General features: G+C 39.7%; 1 protein-coding gene across 3 annotated transcripts in view; it reads left to right on the top strand.

Annotated features, from left to right (window-relative positions):
- The window catches only part of LOC122655572 (protein fluG), a 97,509-nt gene that overhangs the window by 47,356 nt on the left and 34,664 nt on the right, over positions 1 to 15,489 (top strand). For all 3 annotated transcript variants that reach the window (XM_043849788.1, XM_043849787.1, XM_043849789.1), the window contains exons 10-13: positions 11,571 to 11,743; positions 14,254 to 14,374; positions 14,466 to 14,518; positions 14,596 to 14,725. In XM_043849788.1, coding sequence (XP_043705723.1) covers positions 11,571 to 11,743; positions 14,254 to 14,374; positions 14,466 to 14,518; positions 14,596 to 14,725 — 477 coding nt within the window. The remainder of the gene's footprint in view (positions 1 to 11,570; positions 11,744 to 14,253; positions 14,375 to 14,465; positions 14,519 to 14,595; positions 14,726 to 15,489) is intronic.

Here is a 15,489-nt window from a genome sequence, read left to right as displayed (position 1 = left end):
TTATCTCTATTAATTAAATTATTTCCGCGCCTCGATTCATCGTATTCGTGAGCGAGGATTGTGAATAAGTACTGCACTTGCGATCCTTGGGGATTGGTTGGATGTCAGAGACATCCCGCCACACTTGGCCCTTAATAACCGGGCCGGGGTGTGACATTTAAGTGGTATCAGAGCCTTTGTGCTCTACTCCTATTTACAATCAAGTTCACAGTATAGCAGCTTTTAGACTCATTGATCTGAAGGTGAGTCTACTTAGGATAAATAAAAGCTTCAACTAAAAGCTACAACTAAAAAATAAATTAATATATTAATTTAAAAAAAAGAAAAAAAAATTTTATTGTACAACACGAGATATTAAATAGAAATTAAAAACTTTATAAATAAGCTGAGTCTTCAGTACAATGGTTACAAGTTTTTACAAACTTTAAGTACAAGGTTCAACAAAGAATAACTGAGGAAAGTAAAGTAAAAGCTAGACTAGGATGCATAAGTCATCACTACTGTGGTGGTGGTGGGCCCATAACCCACAGGTCCCGGGATCTCCACTAACCCAACTCTGTCTCCACTACCTAGACACGGCTGCTAACATGAGTGAAGTCTTTCCTCATGCCATCAAATCCCTATCTTTATGGATCTCTCTAAGCCCTCAAACCGGCTAAAGAGTCATCCCAGGGGAGTACCATCTGCAGGAACAGCCGCAATGCATTTGAGGAAGAAGCACCCGCATGACCGTGAAGGGTATTGAGGAGGAGGAGGTGGATCTCTGTGCGCCTCGTATGTCCTCTCTCTCGTAGCATCCTCGGCATTAGTAGTCTGTACCGTACGTCGGTGTAGTCAGGATGACCAAGCTCTGGAGAAGAAGGTGGAAGTTCTATACCCATCTTCACTGGGGTAATCCGGTTGATCTTCCGAAGACTTCACCCCGAAGCCTCCTCATTCAATAGGTTAACACCAACTGGGAAATACCTTGGTGAGTAGCCTCCCCAAGAATGCATTTCCACGCCTAGTTATCACGCAGGTGTACTATGGCACGCGTGATGGCATCAAGCATAGCGATCCGGTATCCTGTATAGAGACAAAAGATGTGGCAAGGATCTATATTGTGGACAACTCGATTCGGTGAGCACTCTTCCGACTACATTGGTCCACAAATTCTAGATAAGACACGGGCTGATGAAAGCAAGTCCAGATTTCATCCTCTCATAGAACTTGCCATTAGTGAATATACCCATTCCTGTTCTTCATCAGCCAGGAACTCAGATGCATCAGCACTTGGAGGGTAGTACCTCCACTCCCCTTCATAAGATATCTTCTGAATATTAGCTAACCGGGCTGTGCTGAAAGAGATGGGCATGTCTTTCACATAAGAGTTGATGATGAACTCTTTTCCTTCATATCAGTAAGATTGATTGCTCAAAAAGAATCGCACCAATTGAGGGTAGCAATGTCTCTCCGGTTGTAGCATGGATAACTACCCTAGTTTCTTAAATCTTTCCTGGACCTTGAATGGGATATGGTCAACCAAGACTACATTCCTTTCTTTTTCCACTTTCAGGAAGATCCTTGGGTTGAATTCAGCTGGAACTGTAGCTGCACCTCTACCTCTCCCTCCACGGCCATGAGTTGCAGTCATTTATGGTAAATGCTGCAAATTTAAGAAGAAAATTATTTAGGTAAAGTCTAGGACAACAACAAAATTTGAGGTAAGATTGTTAAATCTATTAGGTACTAAGGTAGGAAGCCTATCAATATGTCTAGGTAAACTAATTTTGTAGGAATACATTTGGAATATATAAAATCTGTTTAGATTCCAATATAAATATAAATAGATGCAACCACAAAAAAAAAAAAATAGGGTAGTATAAGGAGAGAAGGTAATTATATAAGAATCATAGTATATTAATATAGCATTAGACAGAACACGTGCAAATCATAAGTAAACTTTAAAAACTTAATAAGAAAATATTAAGAACTAGGTAATCTTATGATTAACACTGTACTATGTTTAAAGTGAACAAAAATAATACCTAATATTAAGACCTAACACATTCACGATGATAGATAAGAATCAACAATGTACCTTAGCTAGGAAGAAAATATAAGAAATGCATAAAGTTTAACAAAGAATAAAAGAAATACGTGTTAATGGAGTAAAAGAGTAAATACTTACCTAAAATCTAGGAAAAATGCTGAGCCATAGTTAGGTTTGAGAAGAAAAAAAAAATGTACAAAAGTTCTAAGTTTAGAACACTTACTTTAGATGTGGAGGAGTAGATTTTATAATTTAAGCTCTTATTAGTGTTATAGGAACCCTAGAATAACCTTAGGAGAAGTTAGAAAGTGTTAGTGAAGAGAAAGAAATGAAGTTTGATGTGTTTTGAGTGGGTTTTATAAAACCTGTTTTGCTGGCGACGATCCATTTGGATTGGTGTCACGATCAAGACAGTTAGGTCAACCGGGACACCCAAATTCCTTATTGAGCCATCGACTCGCTCCGGATGCATCCGGATCATTTTCCTGCGCATCCGCCCCGATTAGACTTTGCATCCGACCCACCCAAATGGTTTTAAAAATAAAATAAATAAATAGAACCTGTGTTACATCAAAATAATGAAATATATAGAAAATAAAATAAGATTAAACATGCATATGGTATATAAATTTATATATATATATATATATGTATGAAAAGTATATATATTAATGTAGTAAGTGTGAATAGAGAAAGAAACTAAATACATTATGACACTAAGATGTGCATTCTTGTGTTATCATTATTTATAATGAATATAGTGTACGATTTGGTTGCTTATGTAATTGTAATATATGTAAAGTACTATATGATGCTCATGTTTCTTTTTAGGCACTCGCTATGATAGTTTGTCATGCCTTTGCATCTCAATAACGAGTTATATATTGAGTATCTAGGGTAAGTAAGCAAAAATAAAAGACCTAGGAATGCTAGTTTAGGCGCCATCCAAACACCTTGTAGGCATTAGAATAATAAGCTCTTCCTAAAATTTTTGAATTCCTTCACTTTTAAACATAATGCAATAAAAGCCAAGAACAATTGAAAACAAAAAAAAGAAGTTGAAATTGAAGGATGTGGCAAAACTTTGCTCAACAATAGGTATAAATGGGGTAATGGGTCCTCGAATGTCCCCTCCGTTATTGGGAGTGAGCAATAGGGATTCCATCAATATTCCAATTCATCCTACAATTGAGTTAGGTATTGCATAACCAAAAGTGAAAGTCTTTATAATAGAAAACCCTATAAGCAAGAATTATACATACCTATACACTACAACCTAAACCCTAAAAATATTGATAAAATATAATAATCGAATTATATGAAAATATAATGAACATAATAGAATTTAGATAAAAGAAGAACAAAAATAATGACGAGACTATTTTCCTTGTATTTTAGGTTTAGGTACTTTGTCGATATGGTGACTGAGCCTTGTAATGAATTGTTCCCAAGTTACCTTAGATACTCTAGGACCCCTCTTGTATATTCTTGTGTGTTTAGGGAAAGAATAGGAGAGTTTTGGAAAAGAGGATAATGTCTTTGGTCGGTTTGAATCTCGACCGAAACAGTCAACAAAAGCCATCGACCAGTAGATCAGACGATACCCAAAACAGAAACGACTTAAGGATGTAAGTCGCGTGATCTTTGTTAAGTAACCTCAACTGTTCGGATTCTTAAGTGCATCAATTTCGAGGACGAAATTCTTATAAGGTTGGAGAATGTGAAACCCGGTCAAATTTCATAATAAATTTGAACTTTTGGAATCTGTGTGATTTCAAGTTCTGGTTCTACTTTGCCCATACTAGCCTCCAATTTATTGGGCCGTCTTGATTAAGAAATTCAGACCTATCTCATGACTCGTGCCTGCGTAAAGGCATTCCGATCGACCAATTATCGTGGCCTTAAATGAGTCCGAGGTGTCAAGCGGAAGACAACACATAAGCTTGGCATGCTAGATTGATGGCTGCGAAGCCTCTCTCTGTCTTAAGCCGAATCTCGTGTAAGAATCCCATTTTATATGTATATATGTTGTATTTTTAATTAATTAGTGTATTAGGGCGAATAGTAATTTTTACCTTGTGGGACCCCCGCACTGAAGCTAATCGTGTCGGGTCTGCTTTGTAAGACAAGCCAGGACCTCCCCTTAATTAAACTCAATGTAAGTATAATTTAAAATATATTTATATAACGTTTTGTACGACCAAATAGGGTTAGAAGGGTATTTTAGTAAAATTGACTCTGTGGGACCCAGTTCCCCAATGGGGACTGTAATTCCGAACAGTTACTCGTATTAGGATCATCCCTGATGTCGCATGACATCATTCTGTAGCTGGAATAAGGTAATAAATACAAAAGAATCAATTTTAGAAATAATTTATAACCAAATGACCATTCTGCCCCTTAGTGCTTAAGTTTCTATAAATATAACCCTCTTTACACTATTCATTATTCACCAACAAAGAGAAGAGGAACCAGAATCGTTCCAGCTTGGAGAAGGAAGAAAGAAAAGGGAAAAGAGAAGAGAAGAAGAGGGATTAGAGGCTGTTCTTGAAGGCTTATCTCTTGCACCTAATTCCGTGCTTAAAGCTTCCATTAGAAGGCTGCAATTACAGTTTCAGGTAAGCCTTGGTGAATCCCTGCTGTTTCCATCTCCTCCTCCTCTAAATTTGATCTAATTTAAGCCTGGACTATGCCTAAATAGATTTACGCCATTAAAGCTTTTAATCCAAGCTTAAACAATGTTGGAAGTTCCACTTAATTTCTTCTTGTTTAGTCTTTGTTTGGTTCAGTATGCCTGAATCTTCATGGTTGTACTTCTAATCAGCCCAGTTGCTATTTCTAATGGGAAACCATAAACCCTAAGTCAACTAATTTAGGTTTAAATTATGAAATCCCTACATTAGGAAGCCAAATATGAAATTGGAGCCCCAAATAGACTGACCCACCTTGAATTGGTGCTAAATCATCAAATTAGGGCCTTGCATGCAAGGATCCATGCAATTGGAGCAAAACCCCCAAATTCGGACACTGACCCGGATGCTGTTGCAGGCCCAGGGGCGGTTGACCGGCTCCCTGGAAGTCTGCATCCGGCTCTCCTATTTTTGTGCCCTTATGACCTATACCCCTTGGGACTTGACCTTGGACCATCCCAGAACCTATTGCATGGTGTTTGGTATGTTGTTTAGAGTACATTTCTACTTTTTCTAGTCGGTTTGTTGGATTGTTGGTGGGTAATCGACCTAGGATTCCTTCTATAACTAATCTATAATATTCTTGTCTCATATTTAGGATGTTTGCTTGCTTTTTTTTTATTGGAATTTATTCACCTAGGCTAGCTACTGATTACAGGTGGGGATTCGACCTTAATTTCTGTGTGTTTATCACATTAATTTCAATTTTATCTTTGAATGCCGCCACGCATCATTACCTCTATACACGGCGTAGTAGTTTTCAGCTTTTATTTAATGCATTAGATCGATGTAAAATAGGTTCCGACAAAGACATACCGCATTACATTTGCATTGATTATTTATATGATGTGAATTTATGATGATGGAATTCGGTAAATTATAACTCGATCATACTTGCCTCATCATGTTTTTAGGATTAACCTGGCTAGGATGATATTCATTACCAAGATCGCGCCCCTTACCAACAGGGGAAAGGTGTTGGGCAACCCGTGGCGAGACCGATGTGTTAGTTCCGGGATGCCATCTTCTCGTCCCATGTTAGCGGGTCCCTAATTCCGCTGTGGGAATAAACAGTGAGGGTTGGTCATTTGGGGGTCTGTCGAGTCCGATGTGTTAGTTCCGAACGCGGGTCCTCACCGTGGTAGAATGGTTTCGCTCGGGTGACCGAAGGGTTAGTTCCGGGACCGAGGTTAGCATCTACCACTAGTAGTAGTACTTATACCCCATGAGACTTAGTATCTGTCTAGAAATGTTAGTTTAGCACACGCATCATGGATTTATTGTGTTTGTATGCTTGTACCCCCTCACGCTTAGTTGAGAGCTCACTTGTGGATATCCTTATTTTTCGGTGATTTAGTTACTTCTAATGTTGGATTTGCGACGCCGAGTCCTGAAGTGCCACGATATTTCGTGCGCACGTGATGATTGGGCAACCTCCGATCTTGGCACGATAGTCCAGGCTACCTCCCCACTCTTTTATGCTTTATAAATGCTTTACATAGTTATGGAATAGTTTCTTGTGTACTTTTACTCTGTGCTACCTTTGAGAACTGTATAGTTGTATCACAAGCCTTATCATTTATATAAATGAAATATCATTTAAACTTCTCTTACTAATGATGTTATCTCTATTAATTAAATTGTTTCCGCTGCCTCTGATTACTGTATCTGTGAGCAAGGATTGTGAATAGGGTACTGCACTTGTGATCCTTGGGGATTGGTTGGATGTCAGAGACATCCCGCCACACTTGGCCCTTAATAACCGGGCCGGGGTGTGACAATATCTGTATCTGACTTGTTTGTTTTATCCACTCGCTTCAATGAAGGAATACATCAATCTATGGAATTGTGCCTCTATAAAGGAAAGAAATTTTTATTTATATTCATAATATTTTGTTTACAAACAAACAAAAAAAAGAAAAAAAAAAAAATATATATATATATATATATGTTAAAAATAAAAAAAAGGAGAAAAACAAAAAATTGTTTCTATAGTACAAAAGTGAGGAAATAAAAAATCAAAGTCCTCATTCGAAAACCTAGGGTCCGCTCCCCCACTCCTAGATCCAGATCTCTACAACCGCAGAGCCTCTATCTCCCTCTGAGCCCTTGCTAGCTCATCCTGAGTCCTTAGTACTTCAACTTGAGACCTCGGCGGCTCCCTCTGATATCTCTCAGACTCCCCTTAATATCTTTGGGATTCCCCCTGATGAAAGGAAGATTGCCTCATCTAAAAAAAAGAAGAAAAAGAAAAAGAGAGGAGACAGAGAATAAGATAAAGCAATAAAAGAAAAACAAAATAATGAAGGGTTTGTCAAGAGACTCACCCAGTGCTAGTTAATCTCAACCCTCGTAATAATGGCCTCATCCATGCTGCACATCTTGCGCTGCATGTCGGCATATCTGTCAGCATCCACATGGACCGACACAGGTAAATATTTATTTTTAATAAAAAAAAGAAAAAAAAAAAAGAAACAATGAAAATAAGGAAGGTGAGTTGAAGATTTTACCCCATTAAAAGGGAGGGGAAGGCCTAACTCGCTATCCGGGGTGCTTGGGGGTGGAAGGATCATGTCTAGCCTCCCACTCTCCAAAGACCGTATGGTCCACCCGCGATAACCCGGGACATGCTCATCCATGCTAGCTATACGACAACGAGGGTCTCCACCAGATGTCCCTGCCTGAAAACTCTCCGCCATAGACCGGGAAGCATGAGCGGATTGACCAAGGCTAAAGCACCTCAGGTAGAGAGTATGGTCAGGGTACTGCAAGAAAGGAAAATCAGGTTCATAATAATAACCAATTATTCGAAAAAAAGGAAAATAAGGAAAAAAGAGGTTTTGTTTTTACCTGAGGGCCTTCAAGGGAGAGAGGAACACAGACAGTCTCCCTGTAGAGGAACACGTTATAGTTGTCCTCCTCTGTGACAAAATATGTGGCAGACTGTCCTCCTCTGCATCGAAGAATGTCCTGTGGCCGGAGCTGTTTTGGGGTATGCATCTGAGCCGGTGGCAAGCAAGGGATATATCTCACCTCAGACCACTGAAGGGATACTCGCTCCCCCAAGAAGGCACACCCCCAGGGACCCTCAAAAAGGATCTGCCAGGAACAAAGTGTTGAGGCCCTGGCAAACCACTTGGGCTCAGATAGATACTCTAGCAGATAGGGCTGGAGAGTGACCTAAAAATAAAAGAAAATATATAATAACATTGAGTGACATAATGAAGAAAGGAAGGAATCAGTGTTTGAGACTTACATCCTCGAGTCTCAACTGATTCAGGAGGATGCGTACAGAGGGCAGATCCTTATGACGACCACTCTTGGGAGAGACTCCCATTACCCATCTATGTGCCTGGGGAAAGGTAGGGCCGAGGACTACACCTGCCTTTTGGACAAGAATCCAAAAGTGGAGAACCTCATCGCTCCATGTTTGCAAAGGAGAAACAGATCAGAAATCATGTAAAAATGTAAAGAAAAGTTAGATTTTTGGTTAAGAAAGTAGGTAAGAAGAGGAGAAGAAGTTGGAGGAGGAAGAGGAAGAAGGAGATTATTCTCTCCACACCTATATTACTCAAATAACAACTCTAAACATATTACATCCAACCTCCCTAGGGGGGTAAAAGCTAAAAAGAAGAAAAAGAAGAAATTACATAAGGGAACTAGATAAGGTCCAGTTCCTAAAGTACCCCTAGGACGTAACGTCTAATAAGTGATTTTAGTAGTTTTTTTTTAAGTGTTTAGTTGGGCTGGATTAGGACTCTGGTGTCCGCTAAGGCTGCCCCCTCTCCCCTTTTCTCTTTTGCCTCTCCCTTGAGGTCCTCTCTCGTAGCATCCAGTCTAAAACCGATCTTCACCTCATTTCCCCCATCCCTAAATGCAAGCCTACCAACCTGACCCACCTGGCCTTCGCTGATGATCTCATGATCTTGTCCAAGGCTGACCCCCGCTCCATTGAGTCTATCATGTCCTCCCTCCTTCTTTTATAGAACCTTTCGGGCCTTCGCATCAACCTACTGAAGTCCTAAATCTTCTTTGTTGGAGTCTCTGACCTAACCAAAACCTCCCTATTCTCCCTCACAGGCTTTACCATTGGAACCCTCCTAGTCCGCTACCTTGGCCTTCCCCTCATCCCTGCCAGACTTTCAGCCCACCACTGCTCTCCCATCCTGGATCTCCTTCGCAAGAGGTTGCAGCTTTGGAAAGCAAAACTCCTTTCCTATGCAAGTCATCTTGAGCTTATCAGATCGGTTCTTCAGTCTTGCTACATTTATTGGAGCGGAGTTTTCGGCCTCCTTAAGGCAACCATCAAGGAGGCTGAATCCATTTTGTGTGCTGTCCTCTGGAAAGGTGTGGACTCAGCTAGATTTCTGCACCCTAAGAGCTGGGCTTCCCTTTGTGTTCCCAAATCTGAAGGAGGGCTCAGGCTTAGAAAAATAAAAGATGTTAACAACACTGGTTCCATAAAGCTTATTTGGAAGATCCTCACCAACAGATCCTCCATCTGGACTTCTTGGGTTTATGCTGGGCCTCTTCGCAGAGATTCTATTTGGTCTGTTAGTCCAAGAGCTGACTCCTCTTGAGTTTGGCGCAGGATTCTTCAGGTCAGATACCTAGCCAGGGAGGCTATTACTTGCAGGATTGATGATGGTTCGACCACCCTGCTTTGGCTCGATAAGTGGCACCCCTCTGGAGTTCTCTCTACTATTGTGAGCCCTAGAGATATTTACTCCTCTGGTTTGGACAGATTTGCCCATATTGCTGCCATCATTTTCAGTGGCTCCTGGTCCCCCCCCTCCCCTCCTCCCCCCCTCTCGCCGACCTTTGGAGCTCCCTCCCCCCCATTCCCCCTGGGCACCGTGGTAGAGGTGACACCATCTTGTGGCTCCCCTCCCAATCTGGCAGATTTAGCTCTCACTCAGCTTGGGATTTGGTTAGACATAAAGGGACCCCCTGTCCTTGGTACAGGGTTGTTTGGTTTCGTGGTCACATTCCTTGCCATAGCCTCACCGCTTGGCGCACCCTAGCTGGCTGTCTCCCCCCACCCAAGCCTTTCTTGCTCGTCGACATATTCAAGTTCCTCCCAGCTGCTGTCTTTGTTGGAATGGGGCTGAAGATGTCGATCACCTTTTCTTCACTTACCCCTTTGCTGGCCAGGTAGGCGCATTCCTCTCCCCCTTAGCCGAGAGTGGATTTGGATAGATATGACATTCGGAGGGAAGTCGTTATGCGACTCGGTTGGTAAGATTGCCTTTTGTGCCACTATTGCTCACATTTGGATGGAACGCAACCTCAGAATATGGACATCCAACTCCCGCTCTTTCGACATGATTTGGAAGGCCATCTTTTTTTATGTTTCATCTAAAGTTAGATCCCTCCCCCTTAAGGATGTGAAGGATTCCCCAAGGAACAGGCTCATTGTTGTCTCTTGGGGCATCCCTTCTTCTATCCTAACCACCATGTAGTTCTTGCTTCGGCTTGTACATCCTTTCTCTTTTCTTTGTAATTAAATTTTTATTCATCCAAAAAAAAAAAGGTTACCTAATAGATTAAGGATTAGGTTTGGCCTTTCCTTTTTAGTGTAGGAATCTATTTTGAGTCTTTTATATAAGGTTGTAAGGGAGGGGGGCAAGTATTGAACACGAATTTTGATATTAATGAAAAGCTTTTTGCTGCTCTTCTTCTCCATTGAAGATTTTTGTCTTGTGTTTGATGAAGGCTGGTGGGATTGGAGTTTGATCCAATCGACACCTTGTGGTGTGAAGCCCAGGTGGTTCGTTCCCCTACTTTCAAGTTCAATTCAAGTTTTGATTTTTATTTAAGATCGACAATCAAACAAACTGCTGCCAAGGAATTTCTGCAACAACAGTGAGTTTGAATCATCCCCATCCTCAACAATTCTTCTTCTAATCCTCTCACAGCCCTAACTCTAAGATTCCCCCTTTTGTTTTCAATTTTCCCAATACCTAAATTCTGCCCAGACCAAACCAGCCAGCCAATCACACCAAACTTTGAATCGAATTCTCCTCTCATACAATGGAAAACTTGATCCAAGTTGCTCCCTCATCTGACCATCATAAACCCTAAAAATCGATCTTCCTCTTTTCAAAAACCCGAAACCCTAACCCTAACCTTGCTGCCGATTCTAATTAAAAGGCCTAGACTTGTTAAAACTTAACGTAACCTTCACTAATAGACTCCCCTACATCAACTTGACCTAACCCTACCATCTAACCTTAACCCTAATTTCATAATTTTCACCTATTTTGACCTAACCGAACTACATGTTCAAGTTAGATCCTGGTTGTCCGGCTTCTAGTTGGTCTCCTACCAATCTAGAACTACATTATGAGTTTTATAATGGCTCCTTTTTAACTGTAACATATGAACAGATGCTGCTACTTTCCATGCTAATTTGCTAAAGAGGACTTAATTGGATAGTGCGATATTTGGTGCAAGGAAGAAGCTATGAAAACATCAAAGTAATTTTTTAATTTAGAAGCCTTGATGCTTACTATTTTTAAATTGGATTGTTTCTGCGTACATACATTTAATATTAATGCTTTAAGGCATATTTACCGTTGGCGCCATATGACAATCTATGAATCATTTTAGTTATATAAAATTATCAATGCCCTAGGTAGAATTGAATACATACTGGGGATTTCTTAGCTAATTCCAAATTGTTAGGAGTTGGATGGGGATTTTTTTTGGGGGGGGGGGGGGGAGGGGTTGCTCAGAGAGAGTTGGACAGGGATTTAAATGATGATATATTTCTGTTGCACGAGTGAATGATATGGTGTTAATTAATATGGATTTGAATAAATTTTTAATTCTAATTATATTTTCAGGTGGTTCCGGCAAAGCGCTTCCATGATATTGTCAAGAAAAATGGTATAGGTTTAACTTTTGCATCCATGGGGATGACCTCACATTCTGATGGGCCTGCTGATGGAACAAATCTAACTGGAGTGGGTGAAATCAGACTGATGCCGGATCTATCAACCAAGTGGAGAATTCCATGGTACTGAAATTAAGTTCTTGGAAGACAATTCCCATTTTTGGTTTCATCCTTTTGCTGCTTTTTGCCTCTGGTCATTTCATTTTTCTTACATCAGCATCTCTACAGTCTGATATCCAAAGAAATTTATTTTCTTCTTGTCTCTTCCCTTCCCCCTCTCCCCCAGCGTCCATTTATGTTGTAAGCCTTGTTTATAAACCTAAAATGGTGCCTATTTTAGCTGTTTAAGATCCTTCCTGCTCTGAAATCTTACTTGATTTTCCCAAATAATTTTGATCATGATGACGAAACATATATATGATTTGCAGGTAATAACATCAATGAATACCCACCACTGTGAGAGATTTGATTGTCTAATTTCCTCACTTAAGGATGTTGCTTATAAGACAACGATATGATAGCACAATGTTATCATATCTACTCTAGGCTATCATGTGGGGCCACTATGTAGATGTATTGGGAAGGGCTTCTTCTGAAGTCTGAAGTCTGAACACACTTAATAAAACTTGTGCCATCAATTTAATTGTTTTATAGCCTAGTCCTTGGACTTGAGCAACTAGTCTTTGTAAGCATTCATGTTGATTTATTGAACTGCCAATGAGTGATGCTGTTATGTGTGTCTTGAATTCTTCGTTTCAAGTTTGCCCCGCTCCAACATTTTTGGTGGTGACCTGAGAGGGAAATTTTGTGAGGTCTGTGATGGTACGGTACGGCCCGACCCGACCCGATGGATCGACTCAACTTGGAGGAGTATTTCTTTGTTTTATTGTCTTGTTGTGTAAGCAAGAGAGAAGAGTGAGATTTGGGGATTTTTGAGTTAGGGTTTTCTAGGGAGGGTTCTTGCTGCGACCTTTGGGTGTTCTTGAGAGATCTCCGTTGTATTTTCTTCCATCACACAGTGAATTGTCTTCAGCTTCGTCTGTGGATGTAGCAGATCATATTAGTGTGTGAACCACGTTAAGTGTATGTGTCACCTTTGCTCTGTTTTTGTTTCTTCATGTTTCTTGGTGTTTGCGTTAACAAACCAGTATCAAATAATGAAAGGGGTTCAGATGCGAGAAGAAGGCTAGATCGAAATCTAAGATAAAAACTTGGCTTGCAACTTGTTGAATTGTATGGTGTATATCGTGGGGGTATACATGGGATTTTATTATGTAATTTCCTTTTCCCTCTCTTATGGCCCTAAATAGTAGGGTCAGTTAGAGTAGGGGTAGCTTTGTAATTTTCCCTTTGAAGCTTTCTTTATAAATAGAAGCTTGTTTGATCTAATTGATCATTCAAGCATTACAGCCCAAAGGATAGTTCTTCTCTTCTTCTTCTTCGTCTAACATGGTATCAGAGCATCTCTGATCTAGGGATTAGAACAGTTATTTTCCATTGTTTCTCTCTCCTCCTTGCAGTTTTCTTCCCTTCTTCGATCATCTTCCTCTTCTTCTCTTTTTTCTCTTCTTGGTTCGATACCTGCACAAGGGGCAGCATCCATGAGGTGATCATTCGATCATATGCTGCCCTCTAATCACCTCAAATGTCCCATGTTTTAGGAGTGTTCTTCGATTGGTAGCTGCTGTCCACCTAGTCTGCAATTTTTGGTTCTTCTCCTTCTAAAGGTTGATCGATTTCTCCTCAAGGGATCAAGCCTTGCATCTTTGGAAGTCCATACCCGCAGCAATAGGACAGCTTCTATCATCTCTTCTACACCCGAGAGGAAACAGTTGCAGAAATCGATCCCAGCTGCTAGGGTTTTGAAAACCCTAACTCCCTAATCGATTTAGGGTTCCTTTTGTTCGCTGCTGGTGTGCTTTTGTGAGGTGTTTTTCACTGATCAGAGGAGTACTCGATCAACTTTTGGGCCTCTTTCTCCAAGTATTTCTGCAGATTCGAGGTGCTTTCATCTGAATGAGTGTAGTATGAACTTTCAGAGAGGGTGATATTTTATTTTTGCAATGTGCATAGGCTTAATCTTGAGGAGGGGTGTGTTCTTCAACCCTTGGTGCCTTAGTGAGCATGGCCCATTCACTAGCCACCCTTAGACACATCTATGGAGGGACTGAAGCAGGTTTAAGGTATTTGAAGGGGATCCCAGTTAATGTTTTAAAACCTGAAAACTTGACTTGAAACTCTATTGGGTTTTGACTCCATGAGTCTTTGATAAATAATATAATTAACATCCGTATAAAATGTAATGTTGTGTCTGTTAAGATATGTATCATGAGTAGGGGGCTTGTGATTACATAGCTTAACAGTGTCATTATCAGATTTAAAGTCATTCACGTGCGTACAGATGTTCTCTTAGTTATTAATGTCTGCATTTGTGGTTGAGGTGCCCTAACATTCTTCCTAACTTTGAAACGTGGAATTCCATACGGTGATCATGTGATTTGTAGAGGTTTCAATCTAGTTTTTTATGAAGTGAAAGTCATACCATTGCTTTAATATTTCTGTGGGTTTAGTTAATGCTTTCCTAATATATTGGTTCATGTTTTTCATATCAGACCTTTCACTTTTCTTGATAGGTCACAACAAGAAGAAATGGTTTTGGCTGACATGCATCTTAAACCTGGCAAAGCATGGGACTATTGTCCAAGAGAAGCATTACGAAGGGTGACAAAAGTGTTGAAAGATGAATTTAATTTGGTAAGGCCGAGAATCTATCATATAAAAGACATCGGATTTTTTTTAATTTTAACTTCATTCTATTCTTGAACTTAAACTGCTCTATACACAGGAAATGAATGCTGGTTTCGAAAATGAGTTTTATCTCTTAAGGAACATTTCAAGGTATAATATAGTTTCCTTTCCTTTTTTAAAGATTTAATTTTTTTGATTGGCTATTGATAATTTTATAACCTTCTCAGTGAAGGGAAAGAAGAATGGATACCATTTGATTCAACCCCCTATTGCTCCACGTCAGCATTTGATGCTGCATCCCCTATATTACAGGAAATTTACTCTGCTCTCCAATCCTTGAATGTTCCAGTGGAACAGGTACTTGAGCTGGATTTATTTCTATACTAGGGATTACTGAAAGCATTTTTCCTTTAGCAAAAGTTGTTTGATCAATTAAACGTTATGTTCTTAATAGAGAATATGCAAGGAGGGGTGAAAATAGCTTGTTTATCGAAAGAAGGAAAAAAGTATAATAAGCACTAAGATTTATTGCTGGATTTTAGTGACTACTGAACAAATTGAGAGCTTTTCCAACTGTCAAAGTTTTATATCTGGGGTTTGACATTCTTTTCTAGAAACTAAGAAAATGTTTATTATTTTTCAAATACTTTCGATTATGATGATTATGGCATGTCTTCATTTCCCTGTAAAAATAGAAAATGCTAAGACTTACTGACAGAGATTTCCTATTTATTTCTTGATAAGGTAATACTGGTTGTTTATTTATTTTCATTCAAAAAAAAAAAGAAAAAAAAGAAATTCCCCATTAGACCTTTGTGAATCTAGATTTTTAAGTTGTATCGTTGCAGATTTTCTATTCCTACCTGAATTTGAATTTCTCAGAAAAGGGATTTATAGTATTCTCTATACATTGGCACCACAAATCAAATATTTCATTTACTTCTCGGTGGGAAAATTCTCTATCATGAACTCATTGGCAAGTTACCTTCTTTCTTACTTGTCCTTCCTCCCCTACAAATTACCTTCTTCATTTACTTCTCAGTGTGAAAAGACTCTTATTTGTCCTCCCTCACCTACAAATTTTCCTTCAAATTTGCTTAACCCCCCCCCCCCCCCCAAAA

Source organism: Telopea speciosissima, chromosome 3, assembly GCF_018873765.1.
Source record: "Telopea speciosissima isolate NSW1024214 ecotype Mountain lineage chromosome 3, Tspe_v1, whole genome shotgun sequence".
Taxonomy (NCBI): domain Eukaryota; kingdom Viridiplantae; phylum Streptophyta; class Magnoliopsida; order Proteales; family Proteaceae; genus Telopea; species Telopea speciosissima.
This window is presented reverse-complemented; position numbering and strand designations above follow the sequence as displayed.